At 48.8% G+C, this 18591-nt stretch overlaps 1 protein-coding gene across 1 annotated transcript in view; it reads right to left on the reverse strand.

Moving 5' to 3' along the window:
* Positions 1–207: 207 nt before the first annotated feature.
* The window catches only part of Ccdc60 (coiled-coil domain containing 60), a 92197-nt gene continuing 73813 nt past the window's right edge, over positions 208–18591 (reverse strand). The window contains exons 8-14 of the mRNA XM_028856547.2: positions 18435–18522; positions 14038–14109; positions 10496–10558; positions 9252–9374; positions 7411–7542; positions 3827–4016; positions 208–555 (exon numbers count right to left, since the gene is read on the reverse strand). Coding sequence (XP_028712380.1) covers positions 448–555; positions 3827–4016; positions 7411–7542; positions 9252–9374; positions 10496–10558; positions 14038–14109; positions 18435–18522 — 776 coding nt within the window. The 3' untranslated portion in view covers positions 208–447. The remainder of the gene's footprint in view (positions 556–3826; positions 4017–7410; positions 7543–9251; positions 9375–10495; positions 10559–14037; positions 14110–18434; positions 18523–18591) is intronic.

The following is an 18591-nucleotide window of genomic DNA, read 5'->3' on the forward strand; positions in this document are numbered from 1 at the left end:
TATGTATATTGAAAATAACATTCTAGCTCCAATGGTATGGAATAGGTACACCATTAGTATCTACTCAAGAAACTCATTATAAGCTAATATAAATAATTATGTGATATAGCCCTGGGCTGTCGATGCAAAAGCTCAGCAAGTGATAACTTGTTCTCCTAAGATCTGACTGCCACCCCCAAATGCCATAGCTTGAACTCTTCCTTGAGCAGTTGTTAAGCATCCAACTCAATTTTATTATATAGGATTTTTAGGAAAGGGGCATGGTGAGGGAGCCTGGAAGAGTTGGCAGAGTCAGGGTTGAACAGTGAGCAGAGACAGGGAACCTGGTGGGGGAGGAGGAGGGGGAGACACATGGAACCATCATCTCAGACTAACGCATTTTTAGAAGTGTCTTCAGGTGACCTCACTGCTCTACGATGTGTGTCCATGTGATAGCACAGGCTGGACTCAGGTACATACCGGGGTGATGTACTGCCGGATGGGCATGTTGACCCGGGTCTGTAGCCAGTTGATGTAATCCTCTTGCGGCATATGGATGATGTGTTCTCTCACGAACTGTGGGGTAAACACAGTGTTACTCTCAGAGTCTGGTTTGAAAGCTGGACTAGCCTGCCCCTCTGCCAGCCTCTCTTTGGCATTCCAGAAGACTTTGTGATTGATATCCAGGATGAGCACCCCCCTCCATGATTTGGACATTCATATTTAAATTGGTGCAAAAATAATTGAGATTTTTGCATTGTTGACATTTATCATTAAATGGACATTAGAATACATTCTAAAATAAACGTGGTTATGTTATATACCATTTTTTGATGCACATTTCTTGATTTACATGCTTGATGCTGACTTATCACTTGATGTTTATTTTATACTATAGAAATGATATTATTAGAAGAAAAATTCTTTTTTTTTAAAATTACTATTTTATTTTATATGTATGAGTATATATATGTGCCTGTGGAGGCCAGAAGAGGGCATCAGATTCCCTGGAACTGGAGTGATAAGTGGTTGTGGATGGCCATGTGGGGCCTGGGAACTGAACCCAGGCCCTTGGCAAGAGCAGTCAGTGATCTTAACTGCTGAGCCATCTCTCCAGCCCTTTGAGTGATGTTCTTATTTGAATTCAAAACAGGTCTTAAGGCAGCAGAGACAATGCATTTGGCCCGGGACCTTCTAATGAATGTCCAATGCAGGAGTGGGGACAAGGCAATGGATGGTTGGGGGCAGTCACTGACGGTGACCCTTCACAATCAATCGAGAAAGTTCCTGTCTGAACTGTTGATTTCCTTTATTGTGTCCAGCAACAGCATTCATTCCTTAATTGCATCAGACAGGATAGGACAGCTACTGAGCAATCTCTCTGGCCCTTAAGATATTAAGAAGTCAAAAGAGCAGAAATAAAAATGTATCCAGATGGGGTTTCTTCCTCTCTTCAAACTTTCTTAGGGGGCTTGGCAACGAGATGAGCTTAAAATGGTAATGAGTTCCTAAGCGTTCAAGAACATCAAATTCATTGACAATATCCATTCCCAAGTACCCTCTCCTGTCCTCATTCTTACTAGTACCTTTAGGTTTTCATGTCGTGTGCGTGTGTGCATGCATGTGTGTGTGTGTGTGTGTGTGTGTGTGTGTGTGTGTGTGTGCGCGCGTGTGCGCGTGTGCGTGTGCGTGTGCGCGCGCGCGCGCATGTATGTGTATGTGTGTAAAGAGAAGAAAAGAAAATCTGGTAGTCTTGCCTTTTAAGCTCAGTATAACAATGTCATATCCACTTCCCAGCAAGTGGCATGAATAGCTCTTATAATGTCACTTGTCCTTAAAAAGTTTGTTTCGGTCAGTGCTCTCATTGAGCATTGACGACAGATCCAACTTTGAGCTCCAGGAAAGGGTTGAAGACACACAGAACCCAGTGTTTCATGTGGGCTCCTGCTGTTAGGTGATTTATGACGTTCCCCTCATCAGGAAGCTGCTGATGTCGGTTCCCACGTCTATGGGCTCACTGTTGGGCTCTTCAGCACCCGGGAAGATCACCCTTCCACAGACCTCAGTAACTGGTGGGTGGGGGCAGGGGCGGAGGTGGACAGCCACCCTCAGACTAGTTCTGTCTAGTCTGTCAGAGGTTTTCCTGAAGGTGCCTTCTTTGGTGATCAGAGTCGAATCTGGGCATCTGAACGGGTCCACAGGGCCACCTCCTCCACCACTCTTGACCTCGCCCAGTGCACACACACACACCCAGGTCATCCTGTGGAAGGACCAATGTGTTCTTAAGCCTGTCTACTCTTAGAGATCCACCATTTGAGTTGCTGCTTCTTCAGGAGGGGCCGAAGTCCCTATTAAAATGCACACATCCAACCTGATAAGATGAAGGATGAGTGGACTTCAGAGATAAGTCAGGGGGCTCAGGTGTCTGCTGCTCTTGCAGGGGACCCGAGTTTGGTCCCCAGCCCCCACATTAGGCAGCTCACAGCTGCTCCTAACTCTACCTGTAGGGGGATCTGATGACCTCTTTTGGCCTTCATTGGCACCTGTACTCATGTTCACCCTCCCATATGCATAGTTTAAAAATAAGATAAGGGCTGGAGAGATGGCTCAGTGGTTAAGGAAACCTGCTGCTCTGGCAGAGGATTTGGTTCCTGGCACCCACATGGCAGATTGGAACTACATGTAACATGTTCCAGAGGGATCTGATGACTTTTTTGGCCTCTAAGAGCACCAGGCACTTCACATGGTGCACATAAATACATGCAGACAAACACTCATATGTACAAGATAAAAATAAATAAATCTTAAAACATAAAATCTTTGAAATCAAGGATGCAACCTAAGCATATTTTAAAAAGCACTGGGGGTTGAAATCAGGGCCTTGCGTGTGATTTGCTTTGTCCCTGAGGGGCGTCCCCAGCCCTCTGTTAGCATTTGATTTTGAGATAGGATCTGGCTAGGTTGTCACGGGTGAACTTGGGCTCACCCTGTAGCCCAGGAAGGCAGTGGAACTGTGATCCTTCTGTCTAGCCTCCAGAGCAGCTGGGATCCCAGGCCTGGACCACCACCTCGGGCTCCACAAGCATCTGTAACCTCTCTTTGGCATCCTTACTGCTGTTGTCTTTGATGCCCCAAGACTTCAGGGATGCTGGTGATGGGAAAAGCTTCTAGCACCCTTGAGGAGAGCCGAGACGCTCTACCGTGACCTTCACAGGTCTTCTGGGGCTGACACGTCACCTCCTTGACCTCTCTCTGCCACACCCAATGACTTGCAATGTGTTTCTGCAACAAGTCAGGCCGTGTTATCTCCTCACTCTGCGCTTTTGCCTTCTTTTCATGATTCTGACTTCTCACCGTTCAAGTGCAAGATTAAACCTTACCTGTCCCATGTGCTCTGGTTAGCTGAGTCCTCCAGAATTTAAGCCAGAGCTCCTCAGTGTCACCATGCATCCGACACACCTGGGACCTCATTAGGAGGTCAATTCTGTATTGGCAAATTGGGTGCCTGGGGTTTCACATTCCCCACAAGCAGGCAGTGAGGGCCACACTGCCGGCCCGGGAACCAACTGCAGTTTCAGTAGCACGCTTTGAGATGTGCATTTCAATGATTAACCCACTTATGTCCCCTCCAAGCCTCCTAGTCTCCAGGGAGTACTGCTTACATAGACTCCAATGACCAAGGCCACGTGATACTCTCTTTGCAATTAGAGTAAAAGCTTCAGAGGGCAGGGTTTTTGTGTTTCGTGATGGTTGGGTCCCCTGCACTTCAGCAGTGTCTGGCTGTTGACAGACGACTGAATGAGGGCACCCGAGGCACTGTGGGAGGAGTGGGGAGAACGGTCATTACCTCAATGGCCACCGCAATGTCTGGGGAGCACAGCTCCCAGATCCGCAGGTCCTGGAGCACCTTCAGGAGGACATGCGGCCGGATCCTCAGGTCTAGGTTCTCTCCAAACTTCTGCAGTTTTGCCAGGATCTTTTTTGCAGGCCGGAAGTTCTTCAGATCCTCAGGGAGTTTGGACAACAGATCAAAGTACCTTCAAGTCCAAGAGGAGAGAGCCAGTTAGGGAAGCCCTGGGATGGGGATCTTGGCCCTTTGGGGCCTCCTTCATTTTCTTTTTCTACTCTTGCGATGTGTTGAGGGCATCATGAGCCTCTATGTGGGGGCCCTGTCCTCTATACCCAGTTTTTGTAGGGTCATACATGAGGTATTTATTTTTAAGGGTAGCCACCTTCGGTTTCACTGGAAAACAAAGAAGGGTCATTCTTTAAAAGGCTGTATTCATAGAACAATGCTCTATAAAGCAGATAGTGTGAAAATCCAGAAAACAAAATGGGGGTGGATGGGCATTTGAGATTCTCTTCTGACTTTTAATCGTGCCAGGGTGGATGTGGACACATCTGTGGGTGTTTTCTAGATGATAGTGGCTCGGACAATCAATGATGATGGTGGCGTTGGAGATGAGGTGGTGATGGAGATGATGGTGGTGATGGAGATGATGGTGGTGATGGAGATGATGGTGATGGAGATGATGGTGGTGATGGAGATGATGGTGATGGAGATGATGGTGGTGATGGAGATGATGGTGGCGATGAAGATGGAGATGAAGATGGAGATGATGGGCTGTGCATTTTCCATCTCCATGATAATAAGCTCAGTTGACAGGCTGTGTGTCTCATGTTACCACTGGGAATGCATGGTTGAGGTGGTGGAGAGTAACCCATCTTAGTTGGGTTCTAACCCATCTCTGTCTAACCTACTAACCTACCTTAGATGCTTTAAATGTGGCCAGGGATTACTTAGGACAAATGATGGCATGTGTTTAGAAAGTGCTCTCGGGTAGGGTGCTTGTCACACATGCCTGACAACCTGAGTTTGAGCCCCAGAGCCCACAAAAAGGTGGAAGGAGAGAACAGAATCCACCAAGTTGTTCTCTTAACTCTGCATGTGTTCCCTTTCTCACATCTGTAGCATGAATCTTAAAAGTTCTTATTAGTAAAAACAAACCCAGAGCCAGGTATTGGGGTGAACGCTGAAAGATCAGAGAAGCAGAACAAGCCACAGCTAACTTCACCTCGCAAAGTCCTCAGCTGATCCTGTTTCCTCAGACTGGAAGCCTCTGAGTCCTTATCCAGAATGAATCTCAGCTGAACTGCTGCTAAAAGCCTAAAAGCTTAACAGACTCTAGTTCCTGGTTTTCATGCCTTATACATCTTTCTGCTTCCTGCCATCACTTCCTAGGATTAAAGGTGTGAGTCACCATGCCTGGCTGTTTCCAGTGTGGCTTTGAACTCACTGAGATCCGGATGGATCTCTGCCTCCAGAATGCTAGGATTAAAGGTGTGTGTGTGTGCCATCATTTTCTGGCCTCTATGTCTATCTAGCGGCTGTTCTGTTCTCTGACCCCAGATAGGTTTATTAAGGTGCACAATATATTGGGGGACACAATATCACCATACACATGTACTAATTAGTAATATTAAGATAACAATTTAATTATAGAATTATGACATAGTTTATGATGATGAAGAAAAGTACTCTCTTTCATCACATATGTACCCTTGTAGAAGATTTTGAAAAATAGCTTCACCCACCATACATTCCTGGGTACTCACCTTTGTACTTAGGGAATGCATTTATATATTTGTTCCTACGTCTTTGCATAGCATGAATCCCCATACAAACATAAACTTTGCCTGAGTTACTCAGCGCATGGTGCTGAGCTAACTGGGCCCAACAGATAGTAGGTGTTCAATAGTTACTATCAGAAAGAGTGGATGAGAAACTGGATGAAGGAGGGGCCCAGCTGAGCACGCTTGCTGGCAGGCTGTGATTCATTTGACTTGATTTTAATGATGCTATGGAGGGCCCTTGTTTCTCCATGATGATACCGAAAGCTCCATCATTAGAGATGCTGGCTGAGTCCCACCGTGAGAGGCTCAACACTAAGTTCCCACTCTAATATCATCGTGTGAGTTAGCTTATTACCCTTCCACTTTTCTTCGCAAAGAAGCTGGGTTATAAACCACCTCTCCCTTCCCCCTTGCATAAGGCACCTTTGGGAGCCCCTGTACCTTTGGGGATAGACACTGCTCATGAGACAGCGAAGACCTGGGCATGTGAGGCAGTGTGGGTGGTTCCCACATCTCTCCTGCAGCTCAGGGTCCCTCTGAGTTCCTATTCCACATCAGTAATAATGTGGGAGGGAGTCTAGGTCCATCTCTCCATTTTTCTCATCTTTTTTTAGACCTTGTTTTCCTCATCCTGACAGAATGGGGTTCCCAACACACAAAAGGTCAGACTCTGATTCAATATTACAAGTGAATGCGTGGTTTGAGAGCAGACAGAAGCTCATGTCCTATGCTCACCACTTACAAATAGTGTGGCCTAGGACAAGTGAACCGACTTCTCTGAGACCCAGTTTCCTTGTGAAATAGGGCTTTCATTTGTATCCTTAAGGATTCAGAAGGATACAATACGAAACATTAAATTTTCTTAGGGTAGCCTCTGCCATCCATCAGTCACTCAGTTCAGAGTGATTTCTTAAGGTGGGCCAGCATTTCCTTTAAAGTTTTAAAAATCTTGTTTTAATTGACATAATCACTGAACCTATTTCTAGGGTACTTGTGTCACACGTCGGGACTTTTTTATTTATTCTTTTGTCTCACTGTGAGTCTTGAGTCATAGAGTCTCACTGTGCAGCCTTGGTTAGCCTGGAACTTACCGTGGAGACCAGACTGGCCTGGAACTCACAGAGATCCACTTGCCTCTGCCTTCTGAGTGCTGGGATTAAAGCAGTGTGGCTTTACATGTATGTAAAGTGTATGTAAAGCAAGTGTCAGAACATGTATGCAGTGTGTAATGTCCCAATATGGATGCACCCGTATGCAATATATAATGTCCCAATCTAGATGCTCAGTACATCCACCGAGCATTCATCACTTCTCCATAGAGGTTCAGTACCTCCCCCCCCCCGCCGCCGCCTATTTCAAAATACCCAGTGCCATCACCCTGCCATGCAGCAGACCCCAGCCCTCACCATGTTGCTCTCCATCCTCTTCTACATGCTGGGCACAGTGTTCCCAGGACTATACAGTGATAACCTCAGAGAACTCAGATTCTGCAGCCATTTGATTGACAGGTTTGGTATTACTCTTCAGTGTGTGTGTGGGGGTGCAGGGGTGGGGGGGTAGCAAGTGAGCTCTCCTTATTTCTAAGTCTGGACCCAAAACGAGGTAACTATGAAGACCAGGACAGGTTTCATGACTCATGGTTCTAGGAGGTTCGTCCCTGATTGCAGTTTGATCTGGGGGAACGGAGTGGTGGCTGATGGTAGTTGGGAGTTAATGCCTCCTGGCTACTGAAGAACCCTGGAATGGACCATGAGGTAACGCTAAGGGACCAGCGTGCCTGGTCCTCGGGGGTCTTACCAGTGGTCCGCAATCTCTTCTGCATCCCCCTTCACCATCGAGACCCGGTGCCTCATCTTTGATAAATCCTTTTGGAAAGTTGAAGTAAGAATAAAAGAGTGGAACTTCTGGATACCCCGTTCTTCTTGGCGCCTATGATGTGGTGTGAAGGAGGGGGAGGGAAATTAGAGGCACAGAACGCTCCGCCTCCTCCAGCTACGGGTGAGCTCTCGCAGATGCCACCCACCACTTTTTCTTCTGTGGAGCTCTTGTTGCCGTTATAAATTATGACTGGGCTCCCCGGACCATAGCTCTCTCCAATGTGCTGAAAGCGATCTTGCCGCCTCTCAGAGACGTCAATTAAATGCTGTGTGCAGAGCACTGAGCGTACTGCCGGGCACACAGTAGGTGCTAAGCTCATGTTGGTTGTTCTCTTCCTCAGCCTCATCATTTTGCACACACGCCCTCTCTCCAAAGAGAGTTCATGTTGTGATTATGCCCATGCCTAATGCCCCACGCCCAGCACCCAGTGCTTTGCATCTCACTTAGAATAAAGAACTTAGAACAATTCATTCCTTAAGGTCCCAGATTACCCAGGTTTTACACTTTCCAACTGCATGATCATGCTTAGAATTGTATGCCTCTCCCTCACAGTCAGAGTCTTTGGAACAAAGTGTTATCTCCACACTAGGAGGTAGTAGCCTTTTTTTTTTTTTTTTTTTTTTTTTTTTTAATTTTTGAGACAGGGTTTCTCTGTGTAGCTTTGCGCCTTTCCTGGAACTCACTTGGTAGCTGAGGCTGGCCTTGAACTCACAGAGATCCACCTGGCTCTGCCTTTATTGTCTTGTCATGTACAAGGTTTTTGGTACGAGACCTCTCTGAGTATACTTGGAGCATCTGTAGGGGGTCTAAATAAAGCCCTTACCTGTGGGGTTGTTGGGCACCATTATGATGCGTAACTGCAAAGCTCTTAGCTCAGCAGTGAAGCCTAACACGGTACCCTGGAGTTGGCACTGCCCTTCATTAACCGAGAATGTCTCCTTCATGCAGATGTTCAGGTGGCTTTCCCAGGTCAGGGGGGCGGGCACCAGCTCCATGTGTTCCCTTAGCCCTCTGCTCTTCCCCATCATTGATGGCCCTCACTGCCCTGTGTGGCAGATTCTTGTGTACTCACCTGTCTCTCTAGATGGTGAGCTCTGAGCAGGAAAGGGAATGTAAAGGGTCACCGGGAAGCCCTGCTGGGGTGGGTGAGTTCCCCGGGGCACGTGGTCACCTTAGCTAGGGGATGGGCTCTAGTAGGGAGGAGGAGGAGGCTCCTTGTGGTCTCTTCCTGTTGAACCACACTGACAGCATCCTGACTGTGTGTCATGTGGGAGTCGCTGCCACTTCTTGCTCCTATCGGAGTCCCCAGGTACCTCCACAGGGAACCCTTCTCTTCCTAGTTTCTTCTCTTCTGGGTTCCTCTGCTCCCTTCATGGTCATCCTAAAGCCACCTCCTTAGAGAAGACTTCCTCCTCATCTCCTGCTTCTCTCCTCCCCTGCCTCTTCCTCCTCCTCCTCCTCATCTTCCTCCTTACCCCTCTTTCTCCTTTGCTGTTTCTCTCCTCCCTTCCTTCCATCCTCCTCTGACATAACACCCGTTTTCTTCCCACATGAGATGATTTCAAAACTGTGTCTCTCTGTAGATACAGTGATTTCGTTTCTGTTTCTCAAGGGGGCAGAGTGAGCCCCCCCGACTCCAAGGGCAGGGAAGACATCTCCCTTTGTTACTGCTCTAGCCCCAGCCCTAGACACATGCTGAACATGCAGTAGGTAACCAGGTACATGTCCTGGCAATGAGCTAGGCATGTGTGTGCCCTTACTTCATGAGGATCTCCAGCTTGTCTTGCAGGCAGAAGCCGGCCTCCTGGGCGACGCTGTAAAACTTGGCCCGCAGAGTGCTGCACACGCCACTCTTGCAGTGGACGATGTCACGGTTAGCACGACTGTAGACAAGAGACACCATTGGGGGATGGGGGCCAATGGACACTCCGGGTAGCCTCATGGGTCCCACTGGCCTCCCTGAGCCCAAGATGCTAGTGTCTAACTGGGCTCTCTGTTTTTGGGTGGAGCGTCCCCCACCCCCCGGCATCCCCTTTGGGGGTTGGAAGAACAGGTGGTTGTGGTGGTATTGTGTTCCCTAAAATATTGTGCACCCTAGTACATTTATCTGGGGTCAGAGACAGAACAGCCACAATACTAAACATGAGGATAGGCAGTGGTAGCACACGCCTTTAATCCTAGCATTCCAGAGGCAGAAATCCATGTGCTCAAGGATATAGCCAAAACATGGTGACTCACGCCTTTAATCCCAGAAAGTGAGCCTTTAATCTCAGGGAGTGAGGCAAAAAGCAGAAAGATACATAAGGTGTGAGGACCAGAGACTAGCATCATTTGGCCTGGTTAAGCATTTGGCTGGTTAAGCTTTCAGGCTTTTGAGCAGCAGTTCAGCTGAGACCCATTTGGATATGAGGACTCAGAGGCTTCTAGTCTGAGGAAACAAGACCAGCTGAAAAGTTGGCCAGGTGAGCTTAGATGTGGCTTGTTCTGTCTCTCTGACCTTCCAGTGTTCACCCCAATACCTGGCTTCAGGTTTAATTTTATTAATAAGATAAAAGATTCATGCTACAGGTGGTAGCTCATGAGCCACAGTGGGGGGCTTCCACTGGACCCCAGCAAATGTCGAGGATAGTAAGCCTCCCACTCCAGCTTCACCCCTTCGCAGCTGTGTGGCCCTGACTGGGACATTGCTTGTGGCCGACTCTCAGCCTGTGACTCTGTAAAATGAGATAATGCTCCTGCCTGGCAGGCTTGGACTTGGGGAATACACAAGGCCAGGAACGTAGGGTGCAGCCCATGGTGCTTGGTGCTGCAGAGGGATCTCGTGTTGTATTCCGCAGGGCTGCCCACTATCTGGTGTGTGGGACCTTGTCCCTCTTTCCTGTGTATGGCTGCGGGGAGTCAGGGCTGCACTGAGCTTTCCCCATACCCCTGGGAGACAAAGGATGCAGTTACCATGGTGAGGCCTGCCTCTTGACCATGATGTCCGCTTCCCCACCTGGCTTACCCCTTTGACTTCTTCTGGGTCACCACGGTGTGGCTTTCTCCGCTTGTAGTGCTGGATCTCTCACTGAAACACCAAGGGACAATTTCCAGTTGTTTTTCATACGAAGTCCCTCTGAGCGCCTCCCCCGCTCTGCCCCCCACCTGTGCTAGTCCCCCAGAATTCAGGCACAGAGGAGACTCTTACCCGGGCACCAGGGCTCAGTGCACGTCATCTCCAAGCCCGGGCCTTTCTCCTGTCCTACTCTCTACCTCGAGTGTGTCCCCCTTGCCCCTCTCCCGCCATCCCTACTGTTCTTTTGTCTCATGGTCCGCAGTGAGTCCTGCATCCTCAGACTCTTCAACTTTGACCTCCGCATAGTGTCGGGATCACGTGCTATCTTCAGTAGGGACAGGTGCATGCTGGGAAGGGTATGGCCGAGTCTTCCTCTCCGTGTTACGTTTGGTGCTGTCCCTTCATTTCCTAAGCCGGGTCCCTGCAATGGCTACCCTCGGCTGTCAACTTGACTGGAAGTAACTAAAAGTCCATGCGGCTGGGCACACTCGTGAGGGATTTCTCCCGATCGTGTCACTTAAGGTGGGAATACCCACACTGCGTCTCGATCATCTGAGGTGGGCCACACCTTCTGGTGCCATCACACATGGAAGGAAATGGGAGAAGGATGCCTGCCCTCACTCTCGCGGGCAAGTCTGTCTGCCCTGCTGCCGAGGCATTCCTTCGCTGCTGTCAGGACCCACTTCTCCAGGATCCCAGCACAGACTGAAGGCCGGCTGACACACCCAGTCCCCTAGACTGAACAAGTGCTAGGATTCTTGGCCTTTCCTTAGGGAGACAGCTGTTGCCAGACTAGCTGGGCCCCAGCCTTAAGCTGTTCTAATGAACTCCCCTTCAGTATCTATGGATTCTTCCCATCAGTTCTGTTCCTAGAGAACTCCGACTAATACACCCCTCAACTGAAGACCCAGGCGCCTCAGTTGAGAGTCCAGAGTCTGGATTCAGAGTCCAGCCTGGTTGTCACACCTCCTCTGGGCCACTCAACTTATCACATCCTTGGACTCTTTCTAGGTGTAGACCAATTAGATTCTTTGTACGGCTGTTCCACCCTGTGGTTCTAGCTAGGCCAGCTTCCACGAGTAGATTATCACTCCAGATCAGATCCAGCACTTCCTGCTGCCTTTCCGCCTTCCTCCCAGGACACCTGAATATCACTGTGTGTGTGTGTGTGTGTGTGTGTGTGTGTGTGTGTGTGTGTGCAGGCATGTGTGCATGTTCATGCATGCAAGTGTATGTGTGGGTGCACTTGTGTGGGCACGTGCATGTGTTTGTGTGAGTGCATGTGTGCACAAGTGTGTGTGTGTGTTACAGATACATGCTGCCACACCCCACTTTTTTTTTTATTTTTAAAGATTTATTTATTTATTATGTATACCGCATGTATGATTGCTGGCCAGAAGAGGGCACAATATCTCATTACAGATGGCTGAGAGCCACCATGTGGTTGCTGGGAATTGAACTCAGGACCTCTGGAAGAACAGTCAGTGCTCTTAACCTCTGAGCCATCTCTCCAGCCCGCCACACCCCACTTTTAATGTGGGTCCTGGGGATTCAGACTCAGGTCTTCATACTTGCATGACAAGCACTTTTTACCAGTGGAGCCATGCCCACATCCCTGAGCACCATTTTTGAGACAGGGTCTTACCATGTTGCCCTGGCTGGCTTGGACTCCCTATGTAGACCAGGCTACCTTGAGTTCACAGATACTTGCCCACCTCGACTTCCTGAGCATTGGGAGCAAAGGTGTGGATCAACCACACCTGGCACACTGAGACATTTCTTTTTGTTAGCGCTACTTTACATACATCCCTGTCTCCCCCGTTTCTCCCAAATAACCCAACAGCAGACTTGGCCACTTTCTCTGTGGGATCTGGGGGCAAGGCTGTCCTGCTGTTCCTATGATGGTTGGATTACTTCCTTTCCAGCTTCACAGCTTTGGTGACTTTTGGGAGGTGGACTTGGCCATCTCGCAGGCCCTGGCATTTGCTGCTTTTTCTAGAAACTTCTGGGATTGGACCTGAGGGTTTGGGGCCTTGGAGGTGATGGGAAAAGTGTTAGCCCACCTGGAGAGGATGCAGGGTCCCAGTAGTAATATACAGGTAGACAGGACCAGATTCCAAACAGCTGCCCTGACCCCTGAAGATGAATCATGAGGAGACCATGCTGGTTCAGCCTTTCTCCTATAGACTGCTGTCTCCTCAGAGAGGAGGTGGGAGGTGAGGGATGTGGTGTCATCAGTTGGTGATGGGCAGACAAATGAGCTACAAAGCCCCCTTTGTCTTCCTCAGCCTCCCCTGCCCTGTCCTCACAGTGTCTTTGCTTGGTGCCTCCTGTCTCAGGCCCTCGGCATGGGCTCTTCCCTCGGCTTGAACCCTGTTCCTAGATTTCGCTCCCCACAGGGAGGCTGGCTTGTCTTTGTTCTGCAGGTCTCAGCTGAAATACCATACCCTGCCCAGATTAGAGCCTTGCTGGCAAGCATACTCCCATCCCTCCATCTGTTTTCTCCAGAGGACTTTTCATAGCCACGATTGTACGGCCAACCATGGGGTTAACCAAGGAATGCTTACTACATTATCAATTATCAAAAATGGGGAGAATTCAGGAGGCCCATGGAGGCAGACAGAGAAAAAAATTATCTCTGTTTTAACTAGTCTTTAACTGAGATGGCAACAGTGGGCATTTGCATATCATGTGACAGTTGTGGGAGAGAGTCTCAAGAATCACTGACACTCAATGCTAATCCAAAGTCACAGTGTTTGTTAGCCCTACCGTGAGGTCTTACTCTGTAATGCATCATTAAGCTCCTAGAAGATTATACTTCAAATTGGGAAGTAATCCAGTAACTTATTACCATAGATGCCTTCAGAATCCTCGTAATTTATCACACGCATTTACAACACCCTTCTGAAAGGCATCCATGGGCTTCCTTGGACTATCTAAGGCCCCAAAGCAGAAGAATGTTCCAGTCAGATGTATGAGTGCACTGTGTATTTGTTTCATTTGCTTATCGAAGCTTCCAGACCTGGCACAGCTCCTGGCCCTCAGAGGGGACCTTGGAAGAATCAGGGGACCAACTCCATGTCATGAGACAGACTGCTCAAAGGGAAGGGGGTGAAGTTAATTCAGAGTAAAGTCCTCCAGGCTCGGGCATATGTGCCCCCACAGTATCACACTGCAGATCTCAAACAGGCAAAATGAAATTGGATTTTACAATAGAAGGGGGTCCTGTGCCATGCTCTCCCAACTGTGTTTCTTCATGGAGGGAAAAGAGTTTAGCGAAAAGCATGCAATATAAATGTTGAGGAGAAGTGTCTGGGTACTGGCTGCCAGGCCAGCAGCAAATGGAGCTTGTTTTCAGTGATGTCAGAAGAAGGGAGAGATCCCCTCCCAGACCTTCTCCCCTCAGCATCTATGTGGTGGCCCTGGGCCAGGGACAGCTTCCCTGTCTCTCCACCCTGCATCCATCTGCTGTAGCCTTCAGAATTTCCTACCTGGACTTGTGGGTGGTCTGCCACTCCTTAACCGCAGAATCGCTCTTGGCTTGCTTGACTATAGACATGAGGCTGCAAAGCAAGGGGAGTCTTGTAACAAAGTGTCAGATGCTAGGTGCCCCTCCTGCAGCAGGTGTCTATACTGGGACCAGTTGCCTCTCCCCAGAGTGAACTACAGAGCCGCAGTAGAGGGCACAGCTGGGGAGTCTGCTGAGAACACTGATTCTGGCCACACGTTCAGAGACTTGGCTGTGCTGGGCTAAGTTGTGCTCGGAAACCGCATTTAGAAACCCCCACTTTTTCGGAATCAGACACACGGACAAACACCAGGATGATCTACCTCCTCTGGAGAACTGCAGAACCCCAGAATCACACATAGATACTATAGAACTGCACCTAACTCAGAAACTCACAATTTAATTACACACACACACACACACACACACACACACACACACACACACACAATTATATAGACATTTTTGGAGCCTAGAGCCAGGCGGTGGTGGTGCATGCCTTTAATCCCAGCCCTCGGGAGGCAGAGCCAGGCGGATCTCTGTGAGTTTGAGGCCAACCTGGGCTACAGAGCGAGATCGATCCAGGACAGGCACCAAAACTATATGGAGAAACCCTGTCTCAAAAGAAAAGGAAAAAGAAAAAAAAAGGAAAAGAAAAAGAAAAAATACACCTAGAATTTCACCTATACAACAATATTTACATACACATACAGAAAGATGGGGAATTAGGAATTCCACACTCACCTAGAATGACAGCCTTATCTAGAGTTCAAGATTCATCTACTATTTCACAAGCTCTAGAATTACAGTACTCCTAGAATTACCCCTCTCCCATCAGGTTCCACACAGAAACCCAGAACTTTATGCTCCATGGAAGTCTACACAGCAGTTGTTTCTCAGACTCTGAGACAGTGCCCACTTGAGGTGCTTACTAGACGCCAGGCCTGCTCTGGAGGTTTTGCCTCGGTGGGTCTGAGATGAGGTCTAGACACTGACCTCTTCACAGACACACCAGTTCTCATCCCCAGCATCCTGTCTGAAGCATTACTACATTTCACAGAGGAGCCATCTTCCTGCAGCCTTGAGGCTGAGGGTTGGCTGGGGTTGGGTTTCAGAGGCCTCCATCAGCCTCTCAGCCTGTCAGCTGACCTCAGTGTGAGCTGGTGTGGTGTGTGGAATGAGGGAAGTTAGCACTTTCCTGTCCCCATTGGTCTCACATAAGCTTCCGTGTCTGGTGCTCTACCGAACTGGGGAGATTTCATTTTTCCTAGAAAGAATTAACGAGGAAGGGAGATTTCTACAGTTTCTCTGTAACTATGGTTATCGCTAAATTGAATGCAGAGCCACATGACAGGGTTCCCCAGAGCCATAGGCTTTAGAAACCATATGGAAGTCATCATGGATGTTCTCCATCTGTGAGGTGGGCTGTGCTTGCTCAGTAGGGTTTTTTTTTTTTTTCTTTCAACTTGACAGAGCTGAGAGCATTTGGGAAGAAAATGCCTCCACAAGATTGGCCTGTAGGCATGTCTGAAGGGAATTTTATTGATTGATTACTGATGTGGGAAAGAGCAAGCCCACTGTGGGTGGTGCCATCCCCTAGGCAGATGGCCCTGGGTTCTATGAGAAAGCGAAGCATGCAAGCCATGGGGAGCAAGCCAGTCAGCAGCATTCTTCCTTGGCCTCTGCATCAGCTCCTGCCTCCAGGTTCCTGCCCTGACTTCTCTCCGTGTTGGGCTGTGTGGGCTGGGGTTGTAAGCTGAGATGAACCCCTTTCCTCCCCAACTTGGTTTTGGTCAACGTTTCACCGCAGCAATGGAAAGTGAACTAGAACCGGTGACACTGGTGACCGCGGATGCACCTGTCTCAGCAAGGTGCTGTGAGAAAAGTCACGACTGCCCCCAACGCTACCACTGCATCTATTGGTTGCTAACTGTATGCGGGGAAGGAGCTGGCATGTAAGTAAGTGTGCTATATCCCTAAATGCTCTAAGGACTCACTGAGAGAGCCATAACTTCCAGAAAATTCCTAGGACTTTACAAGGACAGGATGACTTAATTCTCATTATAACCATTTTGGGTAAGTTGCTAAGGTGCTTTATTTTACAGGATTGCAACAAGACTGGGTGAAGCAATGTGCCCAGCATCACACAGAAATCGAGTGGTGGGACGGAGATGCTCCCTAGTCTATTAGGTTCCAGTGCCGTGCCATGGTGCTTCACGATCTCATTTCGACAGACGCTTAGGGAGGACAGAGACATCTGTCCTCAGCACCGGGCTTTGCATCTCTGTCCACTTGACTCAGGCGGTGAGTCTTTAACTTTGTCACCTTTGTCTGTCACTAATGCTGGCCGGGCAAGTGCCTCATGGGTCAACACGGTCTCAGAATGCCTCCAAGTGCCACCTGAGGCGGTGGGTTTGAGTCGAGGCTGCAGAGCACAGATTCATCATTAACAGACAGAGGTGGGGTGTGATGTATTCGAAAACACTGGGAGAAGGGTAATTACAGCACTAACACTAACCAATAAGTCATAGCTGGCGTCCCGGTGGGCCGAGACTCATGATAAACCTCTTCATGGGCTCCATTTATTTTCTGTAAGTAATTTGCTTGCTCAGAGGAATTTATACTTGAGAGGGGAACTCTACTCTATCCTGCGTTCTCTCTGGAGCATTTATAGAGGCCACAAGTCCATGGGCAGGGCTTCCCACCAGAAGATGGACAACTCAGGTTTAAGTTCAACACTATCCTCTTATGAGCCAGTCATTCTGGTTGCTGCTTGGAGCATCTAAGGATGCCCACGCTTTTAGGGCAAGACTACCAATCTTTGAAATCCCTCACCAACATATGCTTTTCTCTGTCCCATTTTGGCTGTGTCCTGCTCCCTGACGGCGCTGTGGTCTCCTTCTGACTGTGACTGCACGTGACTGCCGGAATATTCTCCCCTCCCCCCCATGTGTCCATCACCTTTGACAGGCAGGCCTTTCCCCTCTGACCTCATCTCAAATCTCAGCTTAAGAAAGAAAATCTCTTTCCAAAGAGAGAAGAAACTCTCATGACCATTACTGACTAGGTCAACGATCCTTTTGGAGATAGGGTCTTGATATGTAGCCCAGGCTGGCCTCGAACTTAAGGTCTTCCCACCTCACTTCCCTGAGTAATGAGATTTTAGGCGTGTGTCACCGTGCTTATTGTTTTTATATTTCTCTGCCTTTTTTGTCTGCAGTGTTGGGGATGGAGCTGGAGGTTTGCACACACTGGACAAACTCTGTAAACTCAAAACTCCTACTTGCTCATCTTTGACTTCTTTTTGGCCACTCCATGCCTGAAAATAATGTACCTTGCCCATATTCACCCCAACTCACTCCTCCTAACCCCCATACTGGACACCCTTCAACACATCTCCTTCCAACCCCCGCCCCTCTCTCTCTAACACACTGAGTCTGATTCATGCTACCTGCTGGAATATTACTGAGCCCGATGACTTGATCTCTCTCTCTCTCTCTCTCTCTCTCTCTCTCTCTCTCTCTCTCTCTCTCTCTTTCTCTCTCTCTCTCTTGGTTTTTCCTAGACAGGGTTTCTCTGTATAGTTTTGGTGCCTGTCCTGGATCTCGCTCTGTAGACCAGGCTGGCCTCAAACTCACAGGGATCCTCCTGCCTCTGCCTCCTGAGTGCTGGGATTAAAGGCGAGTGCCACTGCTGCCCAGCGTGATGACTTGAGCTTGTTCAGATCTTATGCATGTGCCCATAGCTGCAGTACATTTGTGAAAGCAATGGCCATGCCATATCCCGAGGACAGTGTTCCAGGGCACCCCTCACCACCCTCCAGCTCTTACATTCTTTCCAACCCCTTTTTTGCAATGTTCCACGAGCCTTGTGGGGTGTTGATAGACACATCTCATTTAGCCTCGAGCAACCCAAAGTACAGTCACTTGTGCTCGTCACTTTGACCAGCTCTGAGCCTCAGTATTAACTACTGCCCCCTGCTTCTTTAGCCAACATTGACAGCACCATTATGTTATATAAAGGCCCTAGTTTTTTAAATCTTAGATTTCCAAGTTCTCCCTTGAGCATATCGTTTATAACAGCCCACAGGGTCCCAGACAGACAGAGTGGTGGCATGTCAAGAAATTAGAAAGACCTAGACTTTAGTAATTTGAGTCACCATCCACCAGCTGTGTAGCAAGTCCTTTAGCCTCTCTGCCCCTTGCTTGTAAAGTAGTAAAGTGGTAGCTTCCGCCTCTAGGGGTTGCTGTGAGGATCCAAGGTTACACACATCAAAGCACACAGCTCAGTGTTTGGGCCGATGGTTGGTGAGGGCTATTGGGGCTGTCGTGGCTATTTGACTGACATCCTTCGACTGCCCAAGGAGCTGAAGTGACACACCTGGGAGCTGTCTTCTGTACATTGTCCACCATGGTCATGATTGTTCTTCGGGCGTCTTCCCGGACCATCTCCAGGAGCTTCTGCAGGTCTGATGGAAACAGGAGACAGGACAGTGCATGAACCCCATGCCCGGCCTCTGGGAGTCAGGGAGGGGGGG

The sequence above is a fragment of the Peromyscus leucopus genome, chromosome 23, assembly GCF_004664715.2.
Source record: "Peromyscus leucopus breed LL Stock chromosome 23, UCI_PerLeu_2.1, whole genome shotgun sequence".
Classification (NCBI taxonomy): Eukaryota; Metazoa; Chordata; class Mammalia; order Rodentia; family Cricetidae; genus Peromyscus; species Peromyscus leucopus.